This window comes from Oncorhynchus kisutch, linkage group LG17 (genome assembly GCF_002021735.2).
Source record: "Oncorhynchus kisutch isolate 150728-3 linkage group LG17, Okis_V2, whole genome shotgun sequence".
Lineage (NCBI taxonomy): Eukaryota > Metazoa > Chordata > Actinopteri > Salmoniformes > Salmonidae > Oncorhynchus > Oncorhynchus kisutch.
In genome coordinates this window covers 38672459-38686926 of record NC_034190.2, presented here as the reverse complement: position 1 = coordinate 38686926, position 14468 = coordinate 38672459, and the positions used below count along the sequence as shown (strand labels likewise).

At 39.8% G+C, this 14468-nt stretch overlaps 1 protein-coding gene across 1 annotated transcript; it reads right to left on the bottom strand.

Moving 5' to 3' along the window:
• Window positions 1-1104: 1104 nt before the first annotated feature.
• On the bottom strand, window positions 1105-11971 carry LOC109907633 (sodium channel subunit beta-1-like). Its single transcript, XM_020505721.2, has 7 exons — window positions 11626-11971; window positions 10487-10725; window positions 10165-10331; window positions 9149-9386; window positions 8818-8959; window positions 7947-8018; window positions 1105-4138 (listed from the first exon to the last, which is right to left on the bottom strand). Exons 2-6 carry the CDS (start codon window positions 10533-10535, stop codon window positions 7952-7954), a joined length of 663 nt encoding a protein of 220 aa, XP_020361310.1. The 5' UTR covers window positions 10536-10725; window positions 11626-11971; the 3' UTR covers window positions 1105-4138; window positions 7947-7951.
• Between the last annotated feature and the right edge of the window lie 2497 nt (window positions 11972-14468).

The window sequence follows — 14468 nt, the reverse complement described above, 5'->3', positions numbered from 1 at the left end:
CATCATGCTGTGGGGATGTTTTTCAGGGACTGGGAGACTAGTCAGGGAGGGAAAGATGAACGGAGCAAAGTACAGAGATCCTTGATGAAAACCTGCTCCAGAGCGGAGAAGGTTCTCCTTCCAACAGGACAATGACCCTAAGCACACAACCATAACACAGGAGTGGTTTCGGGACAAGTCTCTGAATGTCCTTGAGTGGCCCAGCCAGAGCACAGACTTGAACCCGATCGAACATCTCTGGAGAGTTCTGAAAATAGCTGTGCAGCGACGCTCCCCCATCCAACCTGACAGAGCTTGAGAGGATCTGCAGAGAATGGGAGAAACTCCCCAAATACAGGTGTGCCAAGAGGACACAAGGCTGTAATCACTGCCAAAGGTAAATGTGATATTTGTTTTTTTATTTTCAATAAACGTATTTTCTAAACCTATTTTCACTTTGTCATCATGGGGTATTGTGTGTAGATTGAAGAGAAAAAAACCCAATATAATCCATTTTAAACCAAGGCTGTAACGTAACAAAATGTGGAAAAATCAAGGGGTGTAAATACTTTCCGGATATACTGTACATGTCCTCTTCAGGTTGGGACGTGGAGCAGGGTAGTACAGACGGACTCCAGCCAGGTATGCTAATCACCCTGAGAAGTCAGCAACACACATCCATGGACGCCACCAGTATCTAGGGACGTTTCCTGAGTACCAGCTCAACCCACCTCAGTACCCCAATACTGACTGTGTGTACCAGCTGCAGTAGTGGCAAAAAAAATATTTCAGGGGGTAAACGGTGATTGTCGTTTGTAGTGAGTAACGTAACGCTCCCAATATTTTGCATTTTACTCCAATTGATAGGCATTTACATGTGTTTAACCTCCACTACATTACTTGTGCCAACTGTATAGGAGAAAGGCTATGTAAGTAAAGTTGGTGTTTGAGAAGTTATCAACATCTATTATGAATTTGGTGAGATTTGCATGGACTGTTCGCAGGAAAGGTTATACTTAAATGAATGGGTCTTTTGCTGATGCAGTTAGCTTTAAATGTTTGGGCGTTCTTGTGAGTTCTTGTGAGACAATTCAAAGTTCAATATAAAAACTGGTAAGATCAATCTTCACTTCAATGAGGTTTATTTTTTGATTTATCATCACAACACTGTACATTGTAGACAGTCTATCACAATCAATCACATTCTATTATAAATACCTTTTGAAGTTTGGTACATTTCGTGATGATTGTGCATTATCTAGAAGACATACAACAGGTGGAGTGGATGGATTTATTAATACATAGAGGTCCTATGACATTTCTTGAGCGGGTATGTAATAAACCCTCAAAGTTCAAGAATGGGATGATAATGGCAGTCATTATAGTAAAATAAAATTGGAATGAATGGCAGTAGAGGCATAGGTGATGCATTTCCTGCTTTTACTTATGCAGGAAAATAAAAGTAAGGCAGGTGATATATCAGAAATTGTGTAATAGAATTATTGTCAACCTAAATATGGTCATAATTAAAAGGTACCAGTCTACTCCTACCACCTACTCATTCAAGGGTTTTTCTTTATTTGTACTATTTTCTACATTGTAGAATAATAGTGAAGACATAAACTATGAAATAACACATATGCTATCATGTAGTAACCCAAAAAGTGTTAATCAAATCAAAATATATTTGATATTCTTATATATTTGATGACAGCTTTGCACACCCTTGGCATTCTCTCAACCAGCTTCACCTGGGCACTTGTTGGCTGCTTTTCCTTCACTCTGTGGTCGAACTCATCCCAAACAACCTCAATTGGTTTGAGGTCTGGTGATTATGGAGACTAGGTCATCTTATGCAGCACTCCATCAATTTCCTTCTTGGTCAAATAACCCCTACACAACCTTTAGGTGTGTTGGGTCATTGTCCTGTTGAAAAACAAATGAAAGTCCCACCAAGCGCAAACCAGATGGGATGGCATATTGCTGCAGAATGCTGTGGTAGCCATGCTGGTCTAGTGTGCCTTGAATTCTACACACATCACTGTCACCAGCAAAGCACCCCCACACCATCACAGTCCTCCTCCATGCTTTATGGTGGGAACCACACATGCGAAGATCATCCATTCACCTACTCTGCGTCTCACAATGAACCAAAAATCTCAAATTTGGACTCATCAGACCAAAGGACAGATTTCCACCGGTCTAATATCCATTGCTCGTGTTTCTTGGCCCAAGCAAGTCTCTTCTTATTATTGGTGTTCTTTAGTGGTGGTTACTTTGCAGCAATTTGACCATGAAGGCCTGATTCACACAGTCTCCTCTGAACAGTTGATGTTGAGATGTGTCTGTTACTTGAACTCCGTGAATAATTTATTTGGGCTGCAATTTCTGAGGTTGGTAACTCTAATGAACTTAATCTCTGCAGCAGAGGTAACTCTGGGTCTTCCTTTCCTGTGGGGGTCCTCATGAGAGCCAGTTTCATCATAGCGCTTGACGGTTTTTGCAACTGCACTTCGAAGAAACTTTCAACGTTTTTGAAATTTTCCGGATCGACTGACCTTAATTTCTTAAAGTAATGATGGACTGTCGTTTCTCTTTGCTTATTTGAGCTGTTCTTGCCATAATATGGACTTTGTATTTTGTCTATACCACCACTACCTTGTCACAACACAACCGATTGTCTCAAAAGCATTAAGGAAAGAAATTCCACATATGAACTTTTAACAAGGTACACCTGTTAATTGAAATGTATTCCAGATGACTACCTCATAAAGCTGGTTGAGAGAACGCCAAGAGTGTGCAAAGCTGTCATCAAGGCAAAGGGTGGCTACTTTGAATAATCTAAAATGTAAAACATATTTTAATTTGTTTAATGATTTGTTGTATACTACATTATTCCATGTGTTAGAAAATAGTAACATTAGATAACAATCCTGGAATGAGTAGGTGTCCAAACTTTTGACCTGTAAGTACAGGTTTTATAGAAATGTTCTGTATAAATTGCCTCAAAAATGTTTTCAATGTTTGTTTTCTTGGAAAGTTGTGAATCTTATAATATAATACAATATCAGTTACTTGTTGCATTTACATTTTGTCTAAGTCATATCACCAACTGATTTCAGCCTGTGTATTGACTACATTGTTTTTTTGGAATGTCGGACATATTGGCAGTCATTTCGAAAAGAAAATGATGGAATCATTCTACTAAAACTGGCAGACTAGCTAGCTAATAAACATTACTGTGCATATAATTTTCAAAGTCATTGTTTTAAATTCATTGTTTTAAATAACATCTTCTCACAGCACTCGCTGACCATTGTGGTTGACCAACTCCTTTACCAAAATGGCTGACCTTTTACTCTATCATAAGAAAGTTCATGTCCATTCTAGTATTCTAATTCCAAGGTGATCTCGCGATAACCCTTCAATCAGATTAATTCTCTCACTGTCACACCCTGATCTGTTTCACTTGTCCTTGTGATCGTCTCCACCCCCTCCAGGTGTTGCTTATTATCCCCGGTGTATATATCTGTGTTTCCTGTCTCTCTGTGCCAGTTTGCCTTGTTTGCCAAGTCAACCAGCGGTTTTTCTTGCTCCTATTTTTTCCCAGTCTCTTTTGGTTCTAGTCCTCCTGGTTTTGACCCTTGCCTGTTTGGACTCTGAACCTGCCTGCCTGACCACTCTGCCTGTTCTGTCTTTAAGCCTGCCTATCCCCTTATACTGTTTGGACTCCAATCTGGTTACTGAACCCCCTGTCAAGACTGTCCTTCGCCTGGTACTGTTTTGGACTCTGACCCAGTTCGTGAACTCTCGTCTGTCTCTGACCTACATTTTGCCTACCCCTTGGTTTAATAAATACTGGAGCTCAACCATCTGCTTCCTGTGCCTGCATTTGGGTCTCGCCTTGTGTCCATATGCTCACAATACCTCTTAATATAAATGTACATACACTTTAGAGGGAGATACCATTACAACTGAAAAATAGGATTCATACACAAACTACTCTAAAAGTAATCATGTCATCATATCACATTTATCCATTAACATTGTAACAGGAAAGGTAATAAAGATTCAAAGATACTATACATCTTCCGGGTCATGCAAAACAAGGGGTCGTATCGGTGATGTGGCCAGTATGTAGATGGCACTGCTTGAATTCCTGAAAGCAGAATTAAACATCAATACATTACACATGGTTCATCCTGTGACAAGAGAGAGGTCAAGGACAGTTGAACTCTTGTTAGATGTAAATGTGCATATCCATGACAAGCCTCGATTCTACAATAATTACCTCTCCACTCGCTTGATGCTTGAATCTGGTTGAATTGTGTGCATAGAATAGAGTTACTTTTTTTCCAGAAGGAACTTCAGTTATGGCAAGTCAGATAAGATATATGTATACAAAAGTATGTGGACACCTCTTTAAATTAGTGGATTCAGCTATTTCAGACACACCTGTTGCTGGCGTTTATAAAATTGAGAATACAACCATGCAATTTCCATAGACAAACATTGACAGTAGAATGGCCTTACTGAAGAGCTCAGACTTTCAACGTGAAACCGTCATAGGATACCACCTTCCCAACAAGTCAAATTTCTGCTCTGCTAGAGCTACCCCGGTCAACTGCTGTTATTGTGAAGTGGAAACGTCTAGGAGCAACAACGACCCAGCTCACAGAACAGCACCGTCGAGTGCTGAAGCGCGGACCAATCGTCTTTCCTCGGTTGCAACACTCACTACCGAGGTCCAAACTGCCTCTGGAAGCAACGTCAGCACAAAAACTGTTTGTCGGGAGCTTCATGAAATGGGTTTCCATGGCCAAGCAGTCCCACACAAGCCTAAGATCACCATGCACAATGCCAAGCATCGGCTGTAAAGCTTGCTGCCATTCGACTCTGGAGCAGTGGAAACGAGTTCTCTGGAGTGATGCATATATTAATGCTCATGATTTTGGAATGAGATGTTTGATAAGTAGGTGTCTACATACTTTTGGTATTGTAGTGTATATTGTAAACAAATTAACAGTGACATTCACACATGACAGATACAAATGCTTAGACGGTAAATTAAAGATAAATGTAAGGGACCATTCGAAAATTATCCAACTCGAGATGTCCCCCCCAAAAACACACCCTCCTCCCCAACATTACATTTTTTCCCACATGATCCTCCCCTTGTACTTGAAAAAAATGTATGAAAAAAATGAGAATTAACCCAAAATATGTGACAATGTAGGCCTAGGCCTTACTACTACGATCAGTGGCAAAAAAAAAGGCTCCTGAAAAAAAACTAAAGACATTAGCAGAATGTTTTTTTTTAATACCACAGTTTTTCTCAGCTATTAGTCGGCAGACCAGAACATTAAATAATAGCAGCCCAATTTATAGACCTACAGTACACTATTTTTAACACTGGCATCTGGTAAGTACATTATCAATTCAATGACAATAACATAATAATTTTGATAAAATCAACAATGTCTCTAATAAATGAGTTACTTTTTGTTAGTTCAAAACAATCAGCTCGCTTGTAAGAGAAAATGTCGCTCTCAAAAAGTCCCAAAAGGAAAGCAGATTTAGAAAATAAACTTTCCATGGAAGAGATATGCGTTCATCTTACCACATTTCCCCATGCCAAACCAGTGTGACTTGTTTGCAACGAAACTGTTTGCAAATAATTTGCTCTGAGACGTCCTATGATTCTAAGCATTGTAGCCTAAAGTTACCTTTCCAGTCCAGACAGAGGTCTGACGCAGAACAATTTAAGCTTTAACTGATAACTACTCTTCAGTGACTTAACCCAAAAAGAGAACACCACAAGTGCGTCCCTAAAATTCTGTTTTCTTGTGTTTTGTACCATATTGTACAACAGTTGATGAAACAAACACTGTAAAAGTCTGAAAAAATGTGATCAGTGTTATTTCCTGAAAGTTGCTGGTTGAAAATACAATCTAACCAGGTTTGCATGGGCAGGAGTTTCAGCTTTCCATGGTGACATCCCCATGTGGTAAATTGGTTAATAGAACAATAACAACAAAGAGAGTTCCAAACCTTTCTGCAAATAACAGCTAGTTTCCAGTTTTACCCTCCCCACGCAGACCACTACTAGACAGTCCTAGCAAAATTCTTACTTAACTTAGATTTTTTGCTAAAAAGCCATTTTTGCCAATTTTAACAGAAAACTATTACAGTAAGGTACCTAATTGTTACCCAGAAATGATATTGATATAAAAACGTCTGCATTGAGCATTTAAACATCTCTTTAACAGAAAGTGAATAGCTCAATTGAAAGCGACGGAGTTACACACTGTAGGCCTATCTGATAGAAGGAGACTGGGGAACCAAGTAACACTTTTAGGGTTGGGCTATATTATGAAAATGTTATTGAGTTAGATGAACAATATTGTTATACAAACAACTTACATATCTCAGCTACCATTACACACTGTAACTACAACATACCAGTCATTTACAATTCAACCGAAAGTGGAGGGAGTGAAATGTTACAATTAACCCAGTATGTGGGGTTAAATGTAATACTGTCTTCAATGATAAACAATTATGATTTTAAACTGATATTTTGATTTTATCTTTCAGGCATGTCATATTGACCAAAAATTCAAAAGTTACCAAAATGTATATAGCGTATTTTATATTAGCATTCAAAAGTATGAATTTGACTGTTTATTGGATTTTTCTAAGGTATTATCTTAGCTGTACTGCTAAACTTGATGTAAAGAAGTAACATTTTATATCATGATGTGAATGTGTCTAAATACCATACACAGTTTTATGTTACATCTAACCCCCCAACATAAGACCCCCCATTATTGTCATCAAGTAATACCAATCAAAAGACCCCATCTTACTGATAAAAATGATATATGTTTGGATACATGTAGAAATGCTCCACAGGTCAATCATTTAAAAAAAGAGAGGCAGCAAGTGTATTTACTTGTTTTCATTCCAATAAAATACAAAATCATTGAAGGATTTAAACGAAACTTCTTAGGCATTTAGACACTAACCAAACATTAGCACACTGAATAACAGATTTCTAAGTGGTTTCTAATTTGAGTTATTAAGCTGTTACAACTGACCTGTGTTACTTTGTTCCCCGATCTCCCCTACTTCCAACTTCCTGGCTCAGCCTCTGAAGGCCACAGAGATGAACCAAAGATAACCCCATATGCATCAGACACATCTTTCTTGTGTTGCTTGCTTCTAGCATAGAGCATCGTGGAGGAAAGCGTCGTTATAAATCGCTTTATATAATCAGAACATGTTTTAGTTTCTTATAAATCTTAAACTAATAAGGAGTATGCATTTTGACATGTTCTTTGACAAAAAGTAGGCTATGGCATACCTTCAAAGACCTACCCCCTCAATTCGAGCACTGGTTTTAACTTACCACACCAAGCCCTTCACGGACACAGAGGTTTTTAAGGAGTGGTGACATTATTGGAGGAATTGGCTGACAAATCTACGGATAGCCTACAAGACTGTTGAAATTAATTACTTGAATTAGCCTAATTTCAGCACCATGTTCTGTCTACCTCCCGACAGGTTACACGCCTCTCCCCTATTTTGTAACACGCCTCTCCCCTATTTTGTAAACCCCCCTCTGTAATTTTTTTATTTTCATTTAAAAGCCATACTGATGCAGGTACACAATTGTTAGTGCCTCTCTTGTTTTTATGAGGTAAACACCTGAGTCTGCACCCTGATGGTAGTACTGCATATTGATTGTTCAGTGGATGTGTTAGATCCTAAATTAGATCCAAGATCCAAAAAGCTGTGCCATCTTTGTAAAGGTCTCTGAGAGCCTTTTGGTTTCTCCTTACAATCTTCCCACTAACAGTAAGGCATCACTCTTTCTAAGCTATTCTAACTTGCCCATGTGTCAAACAAGGTAAATACACTATGCTTCCTTTGGCTTGCTGATTACGGTTTTTCTCATGACAAACCTGGGTTATTCTGCCACTTGCACACCACAGTTATCTTTACTCTCCGAAGCAATAGCTAAATACTCCGCATTCCTGGAAAGAAAGGAGAAAGAGAAGTGGTTAGAATATCATCACCTGCTTATTATCCTTCCATTCACATTTTATTCATCCATCTATCCATCTACAGTATAACCATTCTAGCCACTCATCACTTAAAGCATTTCAATCATTTCAACTCCACTGCATATCTCCTACGTTTATTCCAATCTTTCAACCTCTCTTCATCTATTCATTAATCCCTTTAACCTCTCTTTATCCATCCACTTACCCCTCTAAATGTTCTTTATCCATCCAACAACCCCTCTAACCTTCATTCATCACTCCAGCCTTTTTTCATCCATCCATAACTTCCTTTACCCTTCCATCAAGCAATCATCCATCCAACTTAAGTAACCAGACCTATTGCTTTAATGTAGAGACGCAAAGCAAGCAGTGTCAGCTGAGCTTACATCCAATCAGAGACTGAACATAATTGGTTTTAACACTTCGCGACTGCTGAGGCAAGCACACACATTTTCTTTAGGAAATATACCTTCTTTGGCTTTTCTAGAGTGGCAAATGTGACGACACAAGGATGGAAAGATTGCGAGAGAGTGGGAGTGGAAAGGAAAACAAATAGAGAGAAAGACAGATAATATTGAACAAATGGGAACAGAGTAATTGTACAACTCAGCACTTTGAAAGACAGTAGAGAATTCAAATCAACAGGATGGACAGGTATAGAGCATACAAGGAAGGGAGGACAGTGAGATTACTGTATACAGAGGGAGACAATAGAGGAGGACCTAAAATGAAAGGATACAGCTGCATGAGAGGAAGTAGGGTGACTCACGCGCTTTCTCGTAATGCTTCCTCTCCTGCAGCAGAGATCTTTCTGTAGCAGTATACCATCTCTATGTAGAGCCAAGCCTGTAGCCCGATGATGGACACATACATCATCACCTCAGAGACTATGGAGGCAGTCCCTCTGGTGGCTGTAGAGACAGCGAGGGGGGGTGGGGGGTTCAAAGCACTCAAAAGGCACCACAGAGTCTCTCACTAAGCACTTACAAAGCACTTTTTGAATTTAACCACAGGTCATAAATGTTTCCTAACAATTGGGATAATTGACATCGGAATTCCAATTGCATGCAAAGCCATGAGTCTGTATAGTAGTACTGAACCTTTAGCCACCACTGTCAGGTGCACAAGCTTGCTGACAACGGTCTGGTATTCGTAGAACTCGTACGTCAGGAGCCGGTGGAAGAAGCAACGGTAGGTGCCCGAGTCATTGAAGGTGACATTGAAGAGGTAGATGGACGCATCCTGTATGTCATTGCTCTGCTTACTGCCGCTCCAGTCCACGCGTTCCTCAAAGCGCTCATCCACAATGTGCTGGCCCTCCTCATCGTAATTATATATCTAATGACACAATGACATCTGGGTCATTCACCTGGCACTGAAAATGTCTCCAGTATCACTTCCTAGATCACGACCCGTAGCTGGCAACATCCAAGAAAATGGACTCAACAGGACGCAACTGTGTTTTGAAAAGGCTTCCAGTAGGAAAGTATACTCAAGGTTACATAGCTGTGAGCTATGCACTATCTGCCCATCTGCTGTCCCAGTGGCTCTTATGCTCTCTGAGGGCTAAAATGGCATCCAGGTTGATTCAATAGTAACTGCATGCAGCACTCTGCCATATCATGTGGTTGGGCATTGTGTGTGTGTGCATACCTTTGTGCGTTGTGCCTTGTGGTTGTGTGCTTAGGGATGAGCTCTGGGCCATGTGGTGTAAGACAGATTTGTCTAGAGCGGCGTTTCCCAAACTCGGTCCTGGGGCCCCCTGGATGCACGTTTTGGTTTTTGCCCTTGCACTACACAGCTGATTGAAATAATCAAAGCTTCATGATGAGTTGGATATTTGAATCAGCTGTGTAGAGCTGGGGAAAAAAACAAAATGTGCATCCAGGGGGCCCCAGGACACAGTTTGGGAAACCCTGGTGTAGAGGACTATGTAAACCTAACCCATTTTAACAAGCACTGGCATACTCTAAACAGACTGTAGACTATCGTGGCAGCATGTTTTATGTGGGCACCAGAGCAAACAAAACCCCAACCCCAACCCTAATCCTATTATCTACTACCATGGCAGTAATTTGGAATACTATAGCAATCATAATCAGTCTCAGATACTCACATGAGCAAAGTCAGCTTCCCCTTTGGCCTTGAAATACCAGTCGACCGTGGCAGAAGCCTCCACCTCGGGCCTCATCTTACAGGAGATGCAGCCCAGTTTGAACCCTTTGCCTGCAACGGCCTCAGTGTCCGAGTCCACCTCTGCACAGGCCCCATGGCACAGGGACACTTGTTTACAGGAGAGAAGAGTTGTTATTAGCACAATATTTTGTTTGTAGAAATGGGTAGCTTCATAATTCAACAGTATACAGACAAATATCCATATGTTGAAAGATGTTGTGACTATCCACAAACGTTCAGTCTACACATCTACACTCACATACCAAAGAGGGCACAAAGCAGAGACAGGAGCAGCAGCCGCACAGCAGACATGTCCTCGGGTGTAATGTAGCACGATAGTACAGATCCTAGGGCTGAGAAGCCTCAAAAGCTATCAAAAAATATCCCAACAGTCTCTTTGAACACTTGAGAGTATGATATTCCTTTGAGATGTTATCCAGAAAGACTTTGTTTGAGCAAAGTAAGAAATGGTAGGGACTGAAGTTGCTTCCCCCGAAATTACCTTGGAAATAACAAAAATAGTACATTTGATGTGGGTTTAATTCCTTCAACCAACACTTATTTTCTAATGGAAGAAATATTCTCAGACTATTGCATTAATTAATTGATTTGTTACATAAGCTACTGTTTATATAGGCTTTTTCATTCACAATATGCTTTTTCCATTCACTTTTAGGATGCATGCAAGTATTTATCATGCACATTTGTTTAAAATGTTAATGTTTTAGGAAGACTGGAGCTTAATCATTTCAATTCAATATAATGTGCCTTTAAGTGGATGCTTCATCACGCTATTAAAGTGAAAACTAATAAATGCCAATTGTCCAAGGAGAGACTTTCTAGAGAACAAGCAGAATACAGGGTAAGAGTGGTAATCTAATATCCAGTTAGGCCTATTTAAAAGCCTCCCTTATTTAAAAAGATAGCTGCAGCGAACATACTATTTTTCTTTATTACATTTACTGATATTGCTGATTTATATGTCCCCCCTAGGATATAATAATTAATCATTTTACGTTTCAACTTCCATGTGGTGACGGCAGAGTTGGACGTCCCAAGGTATCCTAAATAGCAAGGTCAAATATCTATTATCTTTATAGGCTATTTATAACAACTGTAGCCTAATTTTCTATAGCAATACTAGGCCTACTTCTAAATGATATTAACACTGTTATGCAATGCACCACAGAATAGGGCATCGACTGTAAATGCGTTCAAATAGCGTACACGTCATGATGCTTATTTGAATGTGTCGACACTGTATGGTTTAAATACAGCAAAATCGCATGCCACTTGCATCCATTAATAATACATTGCATGCCAATCATTTTATTTTAACACTGTAAGAGTGTTATTGCTCTATTTATATTAGGCTAAATGATCATAATTTGCAATGTCTCACATTTTACTGTCCTGACGATGTCCCTTCTGAAAAATAGCCTCCTTATCCCGATTTGTCCTTTCTCCGGGGAAAAAAATGTAGGCTACCCTTCCCTTCTGATGGATCAACACATTTATCTACACAGCGCTGTTCTTTTATGGAGCAACACCGTAGGCTAGGCTACTTGTAGAAGAGATGTTTCGCCAGGGCTGGCATTGAGGATTCAAATAATATAGCATTATCTCACACAACCAGCGCACAGGCCCACACATTTTTACGAAATCAACTAAATCTGATAAATCTAATCAGCGTCTCGTCAGCAGCACTAAAAAAACACTTCCGGTTCGCGAAATGTTGAGTCATTTCTAAATAAAAGTACCCCACGTAATAGTATAAAAGTGTCAATATAATAACCTTTATTTATTCATCATTTATGATAAATTATTGTTTAAACATAAAATAAGAATTGATATTTGTTCATATTTAAGTGACATTTGCATTAAATTTGGGTTTTAAAACTTTCTATGGTCCCATAAATGCCACCAATGCAAATCACTGCATATCGATTACATGTTGGCTTATAGAGCAAAACCTATTCTGGGTGCCACAGTAAAAGTATTGTAGGGAATAGTCAGTAGCGTCTGTAGAATGTACATATGGTGTCATTTCATGGGGCTCTGAATAACAGATCCCCATGAATACACTAATATTTGTGTTAACTCTTCAGAATTGTAATCTGTTTATGTCACTGAGTAGGCTGAGATCCCATTTCATGGACACAAGACCCATAGGTAAGGCTGTATATTGCAATACGAACGTCAATACATACAATAGGCTATATAGTGAGGTGATTGTCCACAGTTAAAGGGTAACTGCACCACTGATTTGACCTAATTTTTTGGCTTGCTCCTCAAGAAATGCTGGCGGCTATGACAGAAGCCAAACCTGCGTTGGCTTGGGGGCTTGTGGTTTGCTGTGGGTGTTTCTTGAGTGTGTCCTTGCCACCACGAAGACACACCCATCTGTCAGAGCCTTTCCTGCAGCTGTTTCCCCTCACTCAATCACAACAAACAAACCTCCTGCAGGTTGAGTTCAATAACTACAGGCAGATGTATGGTTAGATGCTGGAGGAAGCTTTGAGTATGCCAGTAACCTACAGAGTAATATGAGAACGCAATTGTTGAATTTATGTAGATATTCTAAACTAAGTGTTTTGATAACTTTCAAATGTAGTAACAGGTCCATGCAGAATAAAAAACATTTTACATAATACCATAGAAGAAGTGTTCTGTAATATAACAATGTGCAGCTTTCATCTTTCATTGTCCTTCCCAGCCGATACAGATACTGTGCCTGGGGCCACCTTGGCTAACACGTCAGAGACTCAGAGTGGTCTAACCTTCTTGTGTGGTAGGTCCCAGCATCCATTCATGACCAGGGGATGGGTCTGGCACCCAGCTGGGCACTTTGTCTAACAGACAAACAGGGTCAACAATTGTAATCATCCATCAATTATAAACATAGTTTAAGAAATAACATAATCTAATTTGGAAGCTAATTCTATGCTTTACAAACTGACTTTCTCCAGACTGGATTAGATTCAGGCCGGTGATGCCGTTACCCCATGCAACCAACTGTGACATGTTTTGCTATGGCCCTGGGTTGGTCGTTGTTTCAGAGGTGGGTTTTGTATCAGACATTCAACAGACATTCACCATTCTTTTTAATTTATTTAACCTTTATTTAACTAGACAAGTCAGTTAATACAAATTCTTATTTACAATGACGGCCTACCCCGGCCAAACCCTAACCCGGAAGACGCTGGGCCAATTGTGCGCCGCCCGTGAACTCCCAATCACGGCCGGTTGTGATACAGTCTGGAATCAAACCAGGGTCTGTAGTGACTCCTCTAGCACTGAGATGCAGTGCCTTAGACCGCTGCACCACTCGGGAGCCCAAATCTCTTGTTCGCAATAACTTTTGCATTGATTGTCATAGAAACATCAACACAATTGCTAATTATTCTAAAAAGATCTGGCCTACTTTTACAACCTTTGATCCTTCATAAAAAGTAAAGTGTTGATTTTATAGAAATAATTAAATCATATAAAAATGCATTTATATCTCTTATTCACAATCATTTTTTCATTGATTGTCATAGAAACATCAAAACAAGTGCAAAATATTCTAAAAACATCTGGGAAAGACACTCAAAGAAGAAACCGATACTTGAATTGGAAAACAGTAAGTATACACTCGCATAGCTAATGTTCAAAGCTTTGTGGAAAAGGAAGAGGACACCAGTGTGATTTTGAATTGGAAAACAGTAAGTATACACTCGCATAGCTAATTTTCAAAGCTTTGTGGAAAAGGAAGAGGACACCAGTGTGATTTTGAATTGGAAAACAGTAAGTATACACTCGCATAGCTAATTTTCAAAGCTTTGTGGAAAAGGAAGAGGACACCAGTGTGACTTTTGGAAATGCGCACACATTCCACAACATTAGGTATACAGCTGAGGGATGGGCCAGAGAAATGTCACCCCTAACTAATTAATGAATATTGAATGTCAACACCATGTCTTATAATTTTCTCAATAAACCACTAACTCAAGCTGAACTGGAAGAGGTGGTCCATGTTGTGTCCGAAACCGTCTCCAGAATCCCATTGAAGGATCCGGCAACCGCAAGGGGCTACAGATGGTAGTGTGTAAATCTCAGTACATCGCTGGGGCTGAACTCCCTGCCATCCAGGACCTTTATACCAGGTGGTATTTGTACAGTGTATTTATTATGGATCCCCATTAGCTGCTGCCAAGGCAGTAGCTACTCTTCCTTTGGTCCAGCCCTATTAAGGCAGTTATA